Source organism: Capsicum annuum, chromosome 6 (genome assembly GCF_002878395.1).
Source record: "Capsicum annuum cultivar UCD-10X-F1 chromosome 6, UCD10Xv1.1, whole genome shotgun sequence".
NCBI lineage: Eukaryota > Viridiplantae > Streptophyta > Magnoliopsida > Solanales > Solanaceae > Capsicum > Capsicum annuum.
This window is the reverse complement of record NC_061116.1, coordinates 21,207,698-21,221,786: the sequence shown is the minus strand read 5'-3', so window position 1 is coordinate 21,221,786 and position 14,089 is coordinate 21,207,698. Positions and strand designations below refer to the sequence as shown.

General features: G+C 34.7%; 1 protein-coding gene across 1 annotated transcript; it reads right to left on the bottom strand.

Annotated features, from left to right (window-relative positions):
- Positions 1 to 6,420: 6,420 nt before the first annotated feature.
- Positions 6,421 to 12,236, bottom strand: LOC107855623 (factor of DNA methylation 4). The gene is made up of 6 exons (XM_016700638.2): positions 12,201 to 12,236; positions 8,918 to 9,830; positions 8,645 to 8,826; positions 7,491 to 7,559; positions 7,137 to 7,418; positions 6,421 to 6,949 (listed from the first exon to the last, which is right to left on the bottom strand). The coding sequence occupies exons 2-6, from the start codon at positions 9,810 to 9,812 to the stop codon at positions 6,791 to 6,793; spliced, it is 1,587 nt and encodes a 528-aa protein (XP_016556124.2). The 5' UTR covers positions 9,813 to 9,830; positions 12,201 to 12,236; the 3' UTR covers positions 6,421 to 6,790.
- Positions 12,237 to 14,089: the final 1,853 nt, after the last annotated feature.

Sequence of the window (14,089 nt, the reverse complement as noted above, 5' to 3'; positions counted from 1 at the left end):
ACTATCAAATGATGAGATTCAACTGATCATGCCTGCAATAAAGGGGGATCAAGTCGACTATCAAAGGATGAGATTCAACTGATGCTCAAAGAAAATAGAAAATATCGGAGGCACGTGCAAGACAGGGGAGCACTTCATTACTGACAAGAAAGTCAACAGATGTTTATTATTTGTCATTATCAAAATAGGGGAGATTGTTAGCCCCATATTTTCACTATATGTTTTAATAAAGTCAAACTAATAAACAAATATCTTCTAGGATACACCAAAGATACAAAGGATCAAAAAGAATCAAGCCAGAACGGAAATAAGCATCCACTCCAAGATTGAAAGACTATCAATCACAAGAAAGACGGCTCCGAGATTGGAAGAGTATCAATCATGTAGATTAATGGCTTTCAAGTTTTACAGAAAACATATCAATCAAAATAAGAGCAAAAGGAAAGTAGCCACAGTACCAATCACGGAGAATACTGACCTCTCATAATTATGGAAAACTGAGCCAATCAAGACTAAGACCAAAAGGAAAAAATGCCACCCTCTACAAGGACATATCTGATATAGACATGTATGGCTATGGAAATTGCACCAAATATAAACATATTTGATATGGACATACTTTATGGTGCTATTCCTCTATCAAGGAATCAATTCACATCCTTGATTGAGAAGAAATCTCTTTTTTATGTTCTTATGAAGAATAGAAGCCGAAGTAGTTGAAGATTATAAAAGAGAAGACCAAAGACCGAAACACGCACACAACTTCAAGAAAGAATCTCAGAGTGTTTCAAATTTGGTCTTACAAAGCTTTGTACTTCTTAGTTTACAATAATTATCAAAGAATAAGATCACGTCAACTTTGTAATATAAACTGAGGTTGTGTCACAAGATCTGAGAAACAAAATAATTCATCAAAACTTGTTTACCACCATTGTACTCAAACTTCACTTTGAAAGATCTAAGGAAACTTGAAACCTAAGGGGAGTGGAAGTAGGCACCACATTGGTGTTCTGAACCAGGATAATTCTTCATGTTTTTATTTCAATTTACTTATTTATTATCTGCTTACCTAAATCTAATTTGGTTTGTGAAGCATTTTGAATTGTAGGTAAGTCGACTGAGAAGACTCAATAGTCGACTCCCAAAAATTTTCAATCAACCCCTTCCCTTTTGAATTTCAATACTACCACTAAAAACTTTGGAGTCACAAAAAAAGGTGAAGCATTGTTACAAAAATTTTCACATCCGTGCCCTTAGTTTTAAAAATTTTTGGATGGAGGGGTTGTTTGTTTTCCATTTACGCCACACAAAATTTGCTATTGATGGTACCAAACCAAGCCGTCATCTCATATTTTGGCTCTTATGAGGGCAAACCATATGGCTACTCAAACTCTCCATGAATACATGAGTGATCCCAATTCTCCAATGCTACGGGTACTTAGACTTCCCCTGCATCTATGGCTTCAAACCCAACATGACAATTTTCACTTAAAAATGTCGTCACTCAATCTACCATAGGGAAAGGCTCGTCCGACGTCATCCAAACAAGATAAAAATAAATTAAAAAATCTAAGAATGTAACAAGCAAATAATCCATGAACTATAGGCACCATCGGGGTGCCCAATTATTACAATCCAAAATAAAATCATTCAAATCAACATAAAAACATCCAAAAAATATCTTAATAATATAGTTCAAGGCAAAGTAAATGAAGACGGAGATGAACACCCCCAACTAAAAGCTTGCAGTGACCTCACTCCACAATCATGAAAGCATAAGAAAAGGGTAAAGGCTGATCCCTGTAACCGCATCAAGCACTACTGTTGCTCTCATTCTCGGCATCATCTAAGTCTGACTATGTAGTTGGGACCTCATCATCTTCACCATCCCAAGGAGAAGGAAGTCTATTTTTTCAATTTCAGGACCTTCCATAGGCCCTTCACCCCCTTCCATATCTTAGTGAAGAACTTATCTCTCCTATTCTCCCTCTTCTTCATCTTGTCATGAGACTCCTTGAGCTTTCCACGTGACTGTGCTAAGGATGAGTAGTACCACTTAAGCCTAGAGATGGTGTCCTCCTTTTCCTGTTAATCTGCAGATACCACTTATAGTCAGTCTGAGCAACATAAGAATGACAAGCGGTAAACGAACCTCCTGGACCTGTAGGCAATCCTGACACAAGCTTCTTTATCTCTCTCATCCCCACAGAGATCTCCTCAAATGGCCCTGCTGTGGATGGCCTACAAGAGGCTGTGTCCTCATTATTGACTTTCCTGATTCGGTCTTCCTCTTCTTATTCTTACCAAGTGCACCTTTACCTTGAATTTTTAGTGGGAAAATGGGGGTCTTTGGATAAACCTAAGTGTCTTTGGGATACTCCTCAACCCCGGCTCTTCTGTAAATTTCTGTGATCAAAGAATGAAATAAGAAGAGAGAGCCACCTCAGTTCTTGAAATGCCTCGTGTTCGAAAGCACAAGTCAACCAACATTTAAAGAAATATTGTCTAAGATATAAGAAACCATCCGGGCTCGCACATCTGAAACATAGGTCATATGAGTGAATGGGGAGACCCAACTATAAATTATGGCTAACTATATCCTTGCCTCAGCTGTTAATTCATGCAATGATATCGCCATCTTGGTGGCAGACCAAGAGACCTCTCTACCAGGACATAGCTTTTCCACCAACCAACTTCCTGGTTCACACCCCTTTGCCTCGAATTGTGTCCTCATCTAGTAGCCCATATAAATCGTTAATTTGTTTGGCCCCAAAGAGAACTATCTTTCCCCAAATCCTTACAAATAGTTCAGTGAAGGATACTATGCTGAGATTATCATAGAAATCCCTCATCCAATGTTTATTTGGCTGACATGGATCCGAGGCTAAACACCTCCACCCTATGGCTACAAGTCTTTCATAAAATATCGGGAGCTTCTCCGGCACCTTATGCAAGCATATGCCTCTCTCCGAAAATAGTTGTCATTAGGAGGTCAGCATAGTACAAAGTTTGGCACTCCAAGGCTATGATGCGAGTTTGATCAAAGTCTCTCATATTGATCTTTATAAACCTGAGAACAAAACAAAGGAATTAATTATCAATATTTACATACGAAAACTAAGCTATGTTATTTAGTTAAGCTAATGGGGTGGTATCTTGGCAATTTATGCGCAAGAAATGAACTTGGAAGATTTTTAGTCTAGACTAGAAAACAGCCTCAGATTTCATGATTATGGGCTACTAGGTTGCAATCATGCTAACGCGATCACAATTCTGTGACCGCAATTGTACCAACGCGATCGCAATCCTATGATCACGATCGCGATAAATGAGGAAGCATCAGACCAATTTTTCACAATCCCAAACTTTCAATCTCGATGCCCACTTGTGTTTCAAATCAAAAATTTACACTATGAACATGAAACTTAGTCTCTAGAGCTCGATCGTGCCCTTAGAACATGGGAAAACTAGTAAGAACTTCTTTCAGGTATTTAATAGAACACTTGGTGTGCATATTCTATTTCTATCATTTTGAACAATTTTGGGTACTCAAACTTCCCTAAGTATGTGCACACCAATAACAACAGCTAACCACACTAAGCAAGCACAATTAAAAAATATTTAGCATGCAAAGTTCTATTTTAGGTCATTCCCAAGACATGAGTTCTAAGGCCTACCCATACGCATAAAAAAATAATTTAAAGCACATACCGGATTGACAGATGCAGAGGGGATGTTTATACACTCTTGGATGACCAAAATACACTTTGAATCGGTAGCAATTTAAGGAAAATTTGAAAAGGGTGTGGGGGGAAATAGGGTGTTGATTCATTTTTAAATCAAGATTGACTGGGATCGCGGTCAAAGTTCCATGATCGTGATTACACGGAAATCACGATTCCGATAGCAGGCATACCATGATTACGGCAACTGAGGCTAATTTTTGGTCCTCTGTTTTCCCTTGTTCAACTTACCACTCAAATGCACCATACTTACCCTTTCTCAACCTCATTCAAAACACCTTATAGTACCACAATTTCATGGACTAATCACAAATAAAAATGAAACCTACTCTACTAATTGAATTTCAAAGGATACTGGCCACTTTCATGGCATTGATGGGTTGCCTCCCATCTAGCACCTAATTTATTATTACGGCACGATTTTCTCTTGGGTTTACATTCAAATCAAGATTCAAGGTGAAATGATGATGATTTTGAAATTCTCTTGGGTTGTCAAAATAAGATCTCATATTTGTACAAGCCAAAAAAATGTAGAGAAATTGAAAAGAATACTTGTTTGGAAAGAAGATATTTTATAGAGATATCTATGAAAGAAAGTTGCCGAATTCGCACTACAAAGTAATGAAAATTGAGATGTTGAAAGATACATTAATTGTGCAGAAATAGGAAGAAAATATTCAAAAATATTATTGAATACTTATTGGAAGGAGGTAATATGATTATTTTGAGAAATAAATCTGTTATGCTCATCATGTAATATTACATCATCAGTGAAAGGATGCAAATATTTATTATGTGATACGATAGATCTCACATACGATGACTAAAAATATTTAGAAAATAAAGAAAGATTGTATGAGATTATTTACTGAAATATTTCACAAAATCTATAATGAGGAGCTATAGATAGAAGACTAATCTTATGGATCGTCTACAAGGAAAGACCACGTTTGAAGTTGTTCAAAATAAGAAGAGACCTTTTATTACAATATCTATAAGACAACTAGTCAAATCTGTACAAGACAATGAAGTGAAGTAAACGAAGCATAAGAGGTGCAACTATCACAACTTGCCTTGTAAAGATGAGAAAGAGAATCTATAACAATCAATATTTACTATGAAGTAAAATCTTTTTTGATTACTCAACAAATTGTTTGAAGATTCAAGGGAGCATTATAAATACTATAAATACAAGAATTCAATAGTGAAGACATACACAACCACACTTACTTTCGTCTCAACCACTCTTAAGTCTCTCTATTCTACTCTTCCTAAGAATTGTAATTCATTATCAATTTACTGTGTAATTAAAAGAGAGAAGAGAGAATATATTATTTGGTGAGGTATTGTATTGAGAGGTTGTGTCATTATCATTTCTTTGGTGAGCGAGTAAAAACCAACTCTTGTTCGTTATTGGTGAGTGGGTGAAAATCAACCTTATAAACGTTGGTGGTGATTTCGGAAAATGACTAAGACTGTACTCAACTCAAGTTACAATGAGCTTAAAGAGAGAACCTCTTTGCAACCCAAGAAAACTGAAGTAGAATACCACATTAATTCCGAACCAGTATAAAAATCCTGGCGTCATTTATTTTATGCTCTCATATTATATTATATTTTGTATCTTGAATTTGAAGAACTAACAATTATTTGCAGACAGTCTCCTCATCAGTTGATTGGGTCCAGAAACCCCCCCCCCCCCCTCTTCCCCCCACCCCCCCCCCCCCCCCCCCCCCTCCCTTTCTACTTTCAATACAAACATTAATATAAGCAAGAAGTCATGGATTAGGCGTTTAGACTTCATGCCTTGTTATTAATCTTCGATTATATGGCAAGAAGGAGCTGACAATATTGGTGGACAATCATGACCCGACTGAAAGACTAAATCGGTGTCTAGAATGAATTCCCTTGCAAGTGATAAATGGACAAAGCTCGGTTCTTCATACCATGTCATTCCAAAGGTCAGTATAGAAAAGGAAATTGAAGTGAGGGTGTTTGTCAGTGAAGGAAGTTGAAATAGGGACAAGCTGAATGAAATCCATCCAAATGAAATAGTACAATACATCTTGGATCAGATTGATCCTCCAACGTAGACCGAAGAAAATGACAAACCTTGACGTCAACTTGAGAGGAATGGTCAATTTTCAGTTAAATCACCGTGGGATTCTTGAGATACAAAATCAAACAGATAGGAGAAGTGGATAACATATGGAAACAGGATTGACCATTAAAATAAACTACTTTATGTGGAGAGCTCACAGAGGCAGATTAGCAACTGATGATATTTTGAAGAAATGAAAATCTACCTACCATCAAGATATTGAGGTTGTGCAGAGCGCCAAAAAGAAACAATACCATACTAATTTCCAACCTATCTTATAGCTGCAAAGCTATGGAGAAAATCTGCTAATTTTGCAAGTATCAATATGGAGGGATTTCAACTGCAAACCAAAGTTGCAGTCCAATACAAGTGCATGTGAAAAAACTTACCCTCGCATGGTGTTTAAATTTAAACTAAGCCAACGAATACAACATCTATCACTTCAATTTGTCATTGAGATCAGGACTATTGAGGAGCCTAAGTGTTTCAATTTCATATGTTGAAGACAAATTATATACCATCAATAAAAAAAGAAGTAAAAGATCATTTGTTCTGATGTTGACACCTAGAAAAAGATGCTTCTTTGCTCAACAGTCAACAGAATTATTTCTAGAACAAAACGGAAGTTTGGTATAATATATCGTTCAAAAGGGAAAACAGATTATAGGGGCCATTCATTGTTTGAAGTTTTTAAGATTACTTTGATACTACTATTAAATTCCACATCTGCTTTTGCTGTTCCATAGACAACCTTTTGGAGTAGTAGCCTACTTCAAATGGTTCAATTTCTTGTATCATACCGTATACCACCATACTGAAAAGTGTAAAATATTCGCAAATCTGACCTTTACAACGATAACATACGCTGAACTGGTTTTCTAAAACAATTCTAATCTCTTGGAAAGGCATGGTGTTCAATTCAAAATGATAAACTTAACTTTGAACGCTAACGCTTCTTCGCTTTACTGGCCTTCAACTGCTGGAGAAGATATGTTATGCCTTCCTTGAGAGAAGCTTTCCTTCCTAGCTTATTGTTCCACAAATCTTCAAGATCTCCCATTCTCTTGACAATGATCAAAGCTCGAGAAGTGTTTTCCTTCATTCCCTAAATGCCATGAAGACATGTTTCGTTATTCATATTTTTCACCATGTAATTTTTCAAAACTAAATGAGCATGCTAGTCTGCGTCTAATCATTCTGAAGTTCTTACTCTGTTGGAGGAAAAATGGAAACTTGAGTTTTATTCACAAAATAGCTAAGATTATCGCAGAACTGTAAAGAGTTGTACTTACATCACTCAACTCCTTCCTGGCATCATTTAACTCAACAGCTGTCTTCTGCTCTTTGACAACTAAAGCTTGATTCAAAGCTTCAAGACCTTCTAGTTCTTCTTTTTTCTCCTTTACGCTCTCGTCAATCTCGTCCAATTTTTTCTTCACATCCTGGCCATCTCCCATGTGTTTTGTTACTTGCATAGCCCCTGTGAGACGTTCTATCTCCAGCTCTAGCGCTTGCTTTAAGTCGAGTTTCTTTTGCAGCTCCATGTTCTTCTGTCGGAGAGTTTCTTTCGCTTTCTGCATGTAAAATTATTTAGATGTCAGAGACTAATTACCTGTTTGAGCAATAACCCAGAATGAGCATACAACCTTGTGTTCTTCCGCCAAAATCAAGACACTTTCATCAAACTTCTTTTGCTCCATTGCTGCTCTCTCATTCTTAAACACATAAAAGAGAAATCTTATAGTCAAACAATTCCTAAAAAAGGAACAGGCGAAGCCAATATCCGATATAGTCGTAGACTATTCAATGACAGTATCAGCCAAGCTTGACAGAGAACAAATTTAAAATTTGAAAGTGGATAATTACTAGATTCCTGTAGCTTCACTTTTTATTAGTATATCTGCAAGGAAGAATATTTCAGAAGCATGTAATTTAGACTTTCTTTTTCATTCAATAGCGCCTCTCCTATAAGAGAAGGAGCTTTCTTCACCCCTACGTACGGCAGCCCCTTCTTCAAGAGTGCCCTTTCCCCAGCCTCCAATCGTCTCAGAAGAGAAGACTAAGCTCAAACGAATTGCAGTCCGCCCCGGCCCCTCCTTAGTGACTTTGGTCAGGAAAGGGAATAGGGCAATAAATAGAGCTTAAACATGGAAAATGGGAGTGACGAAGGAAGGAAGAAAAAGGCAAACTAAAAAATATCAATCAACAGTTTCCTTATTGTTTTACCTTGTCTTATGTTGAATGAAATTTGCTTGAACTGACAGTAAAGTCCTGATGAAGTTGTATACCCACAATCTTAGTTCTACAAACTACTACAGTCTAATTCTATAACATCTTATTTTTCTATCTCATAGATAGTGTTGATTCCTTCATATGCTTATATCTCCATAAAATATTTTTACTTAACCAGTTGTGTCCGCTAACAATTTTGGATGTCTCAGAGCACATGCTTTCCAACATAAACCCCCCCCCCCCCCCCCTTCCCAACACCACAAAATCAATCTACTCTGAATCATTTCTCAAATGCCATGATCTTGCAGGCTATCTTTGTTTCTGAAGCCACCAGCACCATATCCTGACACTGAAAGGGTTCTCAACTGGACAACACTAAGTCCATGATCAGTCCCAAGGATATCTAAGGTACATACACCTCAACTTCATCTGCATTTAGGTAGCTATATAGTTCACCTATTCTATTAATAATGTGTTAAAATTCTCTTAGAAAACATATGAAGTTGTCAAGTGCAGTGACACACATAGGACTGAAGCAAAACTCAGCTATTCAAGTAAAACTTTCTACCATTTGTTTCAACAGATGAAGCTCTTCTCTCTGACTATCATTGAGCGCCTCTCTTTCCACCAACTCCTTTTCACGCAACTCAAGAGCTTTGCGTCTTGCTTCAAAATACGATTTACTTTTCTCTTGTTCCTTGAACATCTTTTCAAGTTGACCATGAGCATTCTTCGCCATCCTTTGTAGGTCTGTAGTAAATAGGAAAGTGTGTGTTATAATGTTAATAAGAGGGAACATGGGAATTCGAACTAGCTAATATCTGTAGGAGAGAATATGTACCTTCATTATACTCTTGGACCATTGCATCTCTTTGCCTCATCACATTCTTTAGGGACATGGAAGTTTCATTGCATTTGCTTTCTATCTCCTTGAGGCTCCTACGTTTGGCCTCGATTGTATTAGACAGATTAGAGACAAGCGAGTCAGTTTTGCGCTTCTCTTCTGACTCAACCTCAGAGATGGATTTTAGATCGCCTGTTTTCCGCAGATAGTCACCAATTATATCTGATGAGTTATAATCATCAGTCTTTGCAATCCAACCATATAATTTATCTCCCTTATCTTGAGAAACTAGATAGTCCTTCTTTCCTTGATGTTGTGATTCATAGCTCTTCTGAAACTTAATTGCATTAGCAAAACCAGTCCAATCATTATCAAATTCGACCACGGCTTTTCCTGAATGACCTCTACAGTTCCACAATGGATGTACCCGTAGTGGATTGAACCCTTTGCTTGTCAAGTCATCCCTGAGCCCTGAGCCACTTTTTCCCACATAACGCCCGTCCTTCCACTCAGTGGGAAGATTTGCTACAATTCCCATCCAAGGAAATGCATATTTCTGATCAGCATCATTCTCATGATGTATTGGTTGTAATTCAGTTTCCATTGGAAAGGAATCTTTCCTTAGCAGATCATTGTTCAAATACTTTGTAAGACCTAAATGCTTCCCTTTATCGTTCACTTTCCGTGAGCTAGCCTTGCTCACTCCTGAAGAATGTTGGACAAGGTCATTGAAACTGTAGGCCTGCTTCTTTTTTCCAGGACAGAATGGACACTGGTAAACTTTACCAGAAATCTTTTCCTTTCCATAGCCCTCCTTTAATTTCTGATACCATGTATCAGCATAGTCTTCCATCTCTGATTCACTAATATCTGTTTCTTCTTCAGATGACATGGATATCTTTCAGAAAACCTAAGCCAGCAGGACTGAATAATTAATCTTCAAAAATAAGTTGATATAAATATGCATTAAAGTAAATATATAGTGCATATGCATGGAAACAAAGAAAAAGGGACTTGACATAAACATCTGAAATAAAGAAGCATGCATGAGTAATTGAACAGACAGTTGACCATTACATAAACTAATCAATTAACTTAGTTACATGAAGTTAATCGATTCGAGTAACAGAAATACCATTTTTGTGCCTGAAACTTTCCTTTTAAGCCCCAGGAAGCTTGAGTTTAGAAACAGATTTCAGTTATTTTGAACAAACTTATATCTTTAATTAACAGTTATGGACACAAATGAATTGAAGTTTATAGCTGACCGATTTAAACATAAAGTTTATACTTAGACAAGTATTCATGGAAAATTAGCTACAAAGCAGACATATTCATTCCATGTTAACTAATGACTAAAGAAGAAGAAGCGAAGCATCACAGAGGTATGTGACAGGAGACCAATAATCACAAAAGGAATTAATGAATTTTATACCTTATGTAATCAGACACTCATTACTCTAATAATTAACCAGTTCATGCCTTAGCGTAGCATAACCAAAAATACAATTATACACACAAGCTATAAATAAGTTAACATGAAATTGGAAATCTATAAATTGCGCTGCTAACAAAAAGGATAGAGAAGCACCAGATGTATTTAGTCAGTCCTCACAGATTAGAATCATTAGTGATGAAATAGGATCCTACGATTTGGTTACAGTGTCCATATCAATGGATTCATAAGTTCATACGGTTGAAGACCACTACAGTAGGAAAATTATTGGAGTGAGGACGGAAAGCATAAATAAAGAAAAGAAAGATAGATTTACACTACATTTTTCATATAAATCCTATAAGTATCCAAGAATATACATCTGTATACACAGGGTCTGAGGAATGGTTGGACCAAAAGAGTCTATTGTACCCAATCTAACCCTGGACACATGAATACAACTTTACAACTTGACTCCTCTTCGAAATCGAGAAAAAGGAACTTAATATAAACATGCTAGATAAGGAAACTAATCAATGCTTTGTAACAGACATACCATTTTTTGCCTGGGAAAACAACTACATACAGCAACAAACAGATGGTAAATACAAGATCAAAGAGAAACAAGTAAAAAATCAGTGTTTACAAAGGCACTTAGATAGCAAAAACAAACATGAAAAAAAGATTTTTTCGGAATGTTATACAACTGAAAATGGTGATCCATTTCTTTTTCTGTGGGTAAAAAGGGGTTAGTTGAAATACACGCATACATAAGGTGAAGATAAACACACACAAACAACAATAAAAAATCTGAAAAAAAAGAAACACACAAACAACAACAAAAAATCTGAAAAAAGCCCATGTACAGATTATAAATGAAGATTTAGAGCATAAACACCCAGTTGTTTTTTTCAGCAGAAACAGAGTAAATGCAAGAAAAAGTGGAAGAGAGCATTGTTATAAACATCTGGATTAAAGAACCTTCATTCCTTCAGTTCTCTTCCTATGAAACCACAAAAGATTTACTACCTAGTGAAAACTTGTCAATTTTTTCCAACTAATTGAGCTACTAAGATTTCCAAAAAACTTATCTCAAGTAATAGAAATACCATTTCTTTTGCCAGGGAAAAACAACAACGTACTGAAAAACAGCGAGAAAAATATAAGAACAAAGAGCAACAAAGTAAAATACAGTGTTTCTTTGGCCAAGAAAAAACAGGATTGAAAACGGAAGAACCCAACAGAGTTTCTTTTGCCTAGAAAAAGAGATTGTAAAGATTACAGATATAGAGCCATAAAAATGAAGACTTAGAGCACAAATAACCTTTCTTTTTTTGTGTGAAAAGAAGGAGAGATTGCTGATAAAAAACCAAAAAAAGGTGTTCAATAACGTAAACGAACAACATTAAAAGTCAGAATATGCATATAAATTAAAATCTAGAGCACAAAAACCGGTCCTTTTTCCTGGAAAAACAGAGTAAATGCAAGAAATGAGGAACAGAGCATTATTGGTGAAAAATAGAAACAGCACAGCCATAGATGAGCAAAATATACGAAGATAAAAAAAAACTAAGTAATCTGATATGACCCATAAACAGATTAGTATAACCACAAAATAAAACAGAGAAATACAATTTACTACTACTTTTCTCTTCAAAAAAAAGTGTAACTAGCTAGTGTTGTGTTGAAATACAAGCAAATAAGCAAGTAAAAGAGTCATAAAAATGTAAATTTTAACCCACACACTCCTTTTTTGCCTGAAAAATAAAAAACAAAGTTAATAGAAGAAACATGTCTTCTCTTGAAAAACATTATGGGTTGAAAATATTTTTGAAATACACGTACATGAGTAAAAACTGATAATCTGAATGTAACCCATGTACAGATTACAGATAGAAATGAAAATTAATAGAGAGTTCATAGAAGAAACGAGTTACCAAGAGATAGACGTACATTCTAAAAAGCTACGAAAACAGAAATCTGAATATGACCTGACCCATTGTACACATAGTACAGATACACAATGGAGAAAGACGGAGTGCATGGAAGCTAATGCAGAGGCTTACCGATGTTGGTAACAAATGTAAGAAAACAAAGATAAAAAGTCTCCCAATACCAATGACAAAGAACACAAACACTGCTGCTCTGCCTATTGCTCTCAGTATGTACGACTATAATTTCTGCTACAGATTTGTATTGCGTGGGTCTTGGCTTTTCTGCATACAATTTCTGTTGTATTGGCTTGTTTTGGGTTTTTCTGCGTAGGTAAAGCTTATTTGTTAACCAACAAGTAATCTTACAATGATTATCTTTTATGCTAATTATGAGTATCTTTTGTGAGGGGAGTGAGTAAAAATATTTTAGTCACTACTCCATCCATTCATTTTTAAAAAATATTTACAATTAATAATAAAAATATATGGCAAGTAAAATTTAAGAGGGAGTATATTTTTTTTAGGAGGGTGAGTCAAATTTTTAGTCAGTCACCTAAAAAGTTGGAAAAGTACCTCTAAGTTAAAAAGTGCTCTCCTGTTTCATTTTTACTTACTCCCTCCGTCCCGTTGTCATTTGAACGGACACAAAATTTAAGAAATAAGAAAAGACTTGATAATATTTATCAAATTATTTTTTATTAAAAAATATACTTCTATCTTATTTTTTTAATTAAGTGGGATCAATAAGGATAAAAGTGTAATTATGTCTTTAAATAGTTACCAAATAAGGAAAGAAATATTCTTTTTTGGATAAATAAAAAAGAAAATGATAACACATAAAATGAAATGGGGGAAGTATTTGTTATATTATACAAAAAAGGTTATATATTTAAATTTTACTTGTCAGCTTTAGCATATAAAGTAAATTTTTACTAAAATATTTTATTCTTAACATGAGTTATTTACAAAACCTAAAAATATATATTAATCAATACAATGAATATTATAATGAAATATTCATAAACGTTATCATCTTAAGAAGTAGTTTGAATTGACTTTTAAAAAGTAGTTTATAGGCTACTCCCCCTTTTCTTTTATTTGTCATTTATTTCTTAATTTAATTTTCATTTTTGTTTATTATTTTTGACACATCTAGAAAAGATAATTTTTATTTTTCTATTTTATCCTTAACATTAATTATTATTCTTTAAATTAATTTCAAGAAACGATAGTAAACATTATTTAATAAGAATATCATTATAAAATAGGGAAAAAGACCTTATGACCTTATTAAAAATAATAGCCCAATTATAGCTCAAGTTTGGCATTTGGACGAATAATGTCCAGTCGGCTAAACAAATGTCATTTTATGGCCATTTCCTAATCTTTTTCAATTTTGGTCATTTTGATCCACGTATTCCATATATAGTTCATATACGATACTGATAACGTCTATATACAATACTGATACAATATTCAACTTAGGCAATTCGACCCTTTTAAAAATATTTCAATTTTTTTTTACTATAAATTTTTAAATTGATCAAATATTCTGTTTTTTTATTGTTTAGAAATAATAATTAAATTATATAAAAACGATATAATTATTAAATAGAATATGAATCTATATAAGATATATATATAGAAATTGTATAGTTCTATCAAATGTGTATATATACAATATATAGGAAGTGTATACAAATTATATAATTGTTGTATAAAACGTGTAAAAAAAGTAAAGTTATTATATAAATATGTATCAAAACTATATAATTTTCGTATAGAATATTTATGTATAAG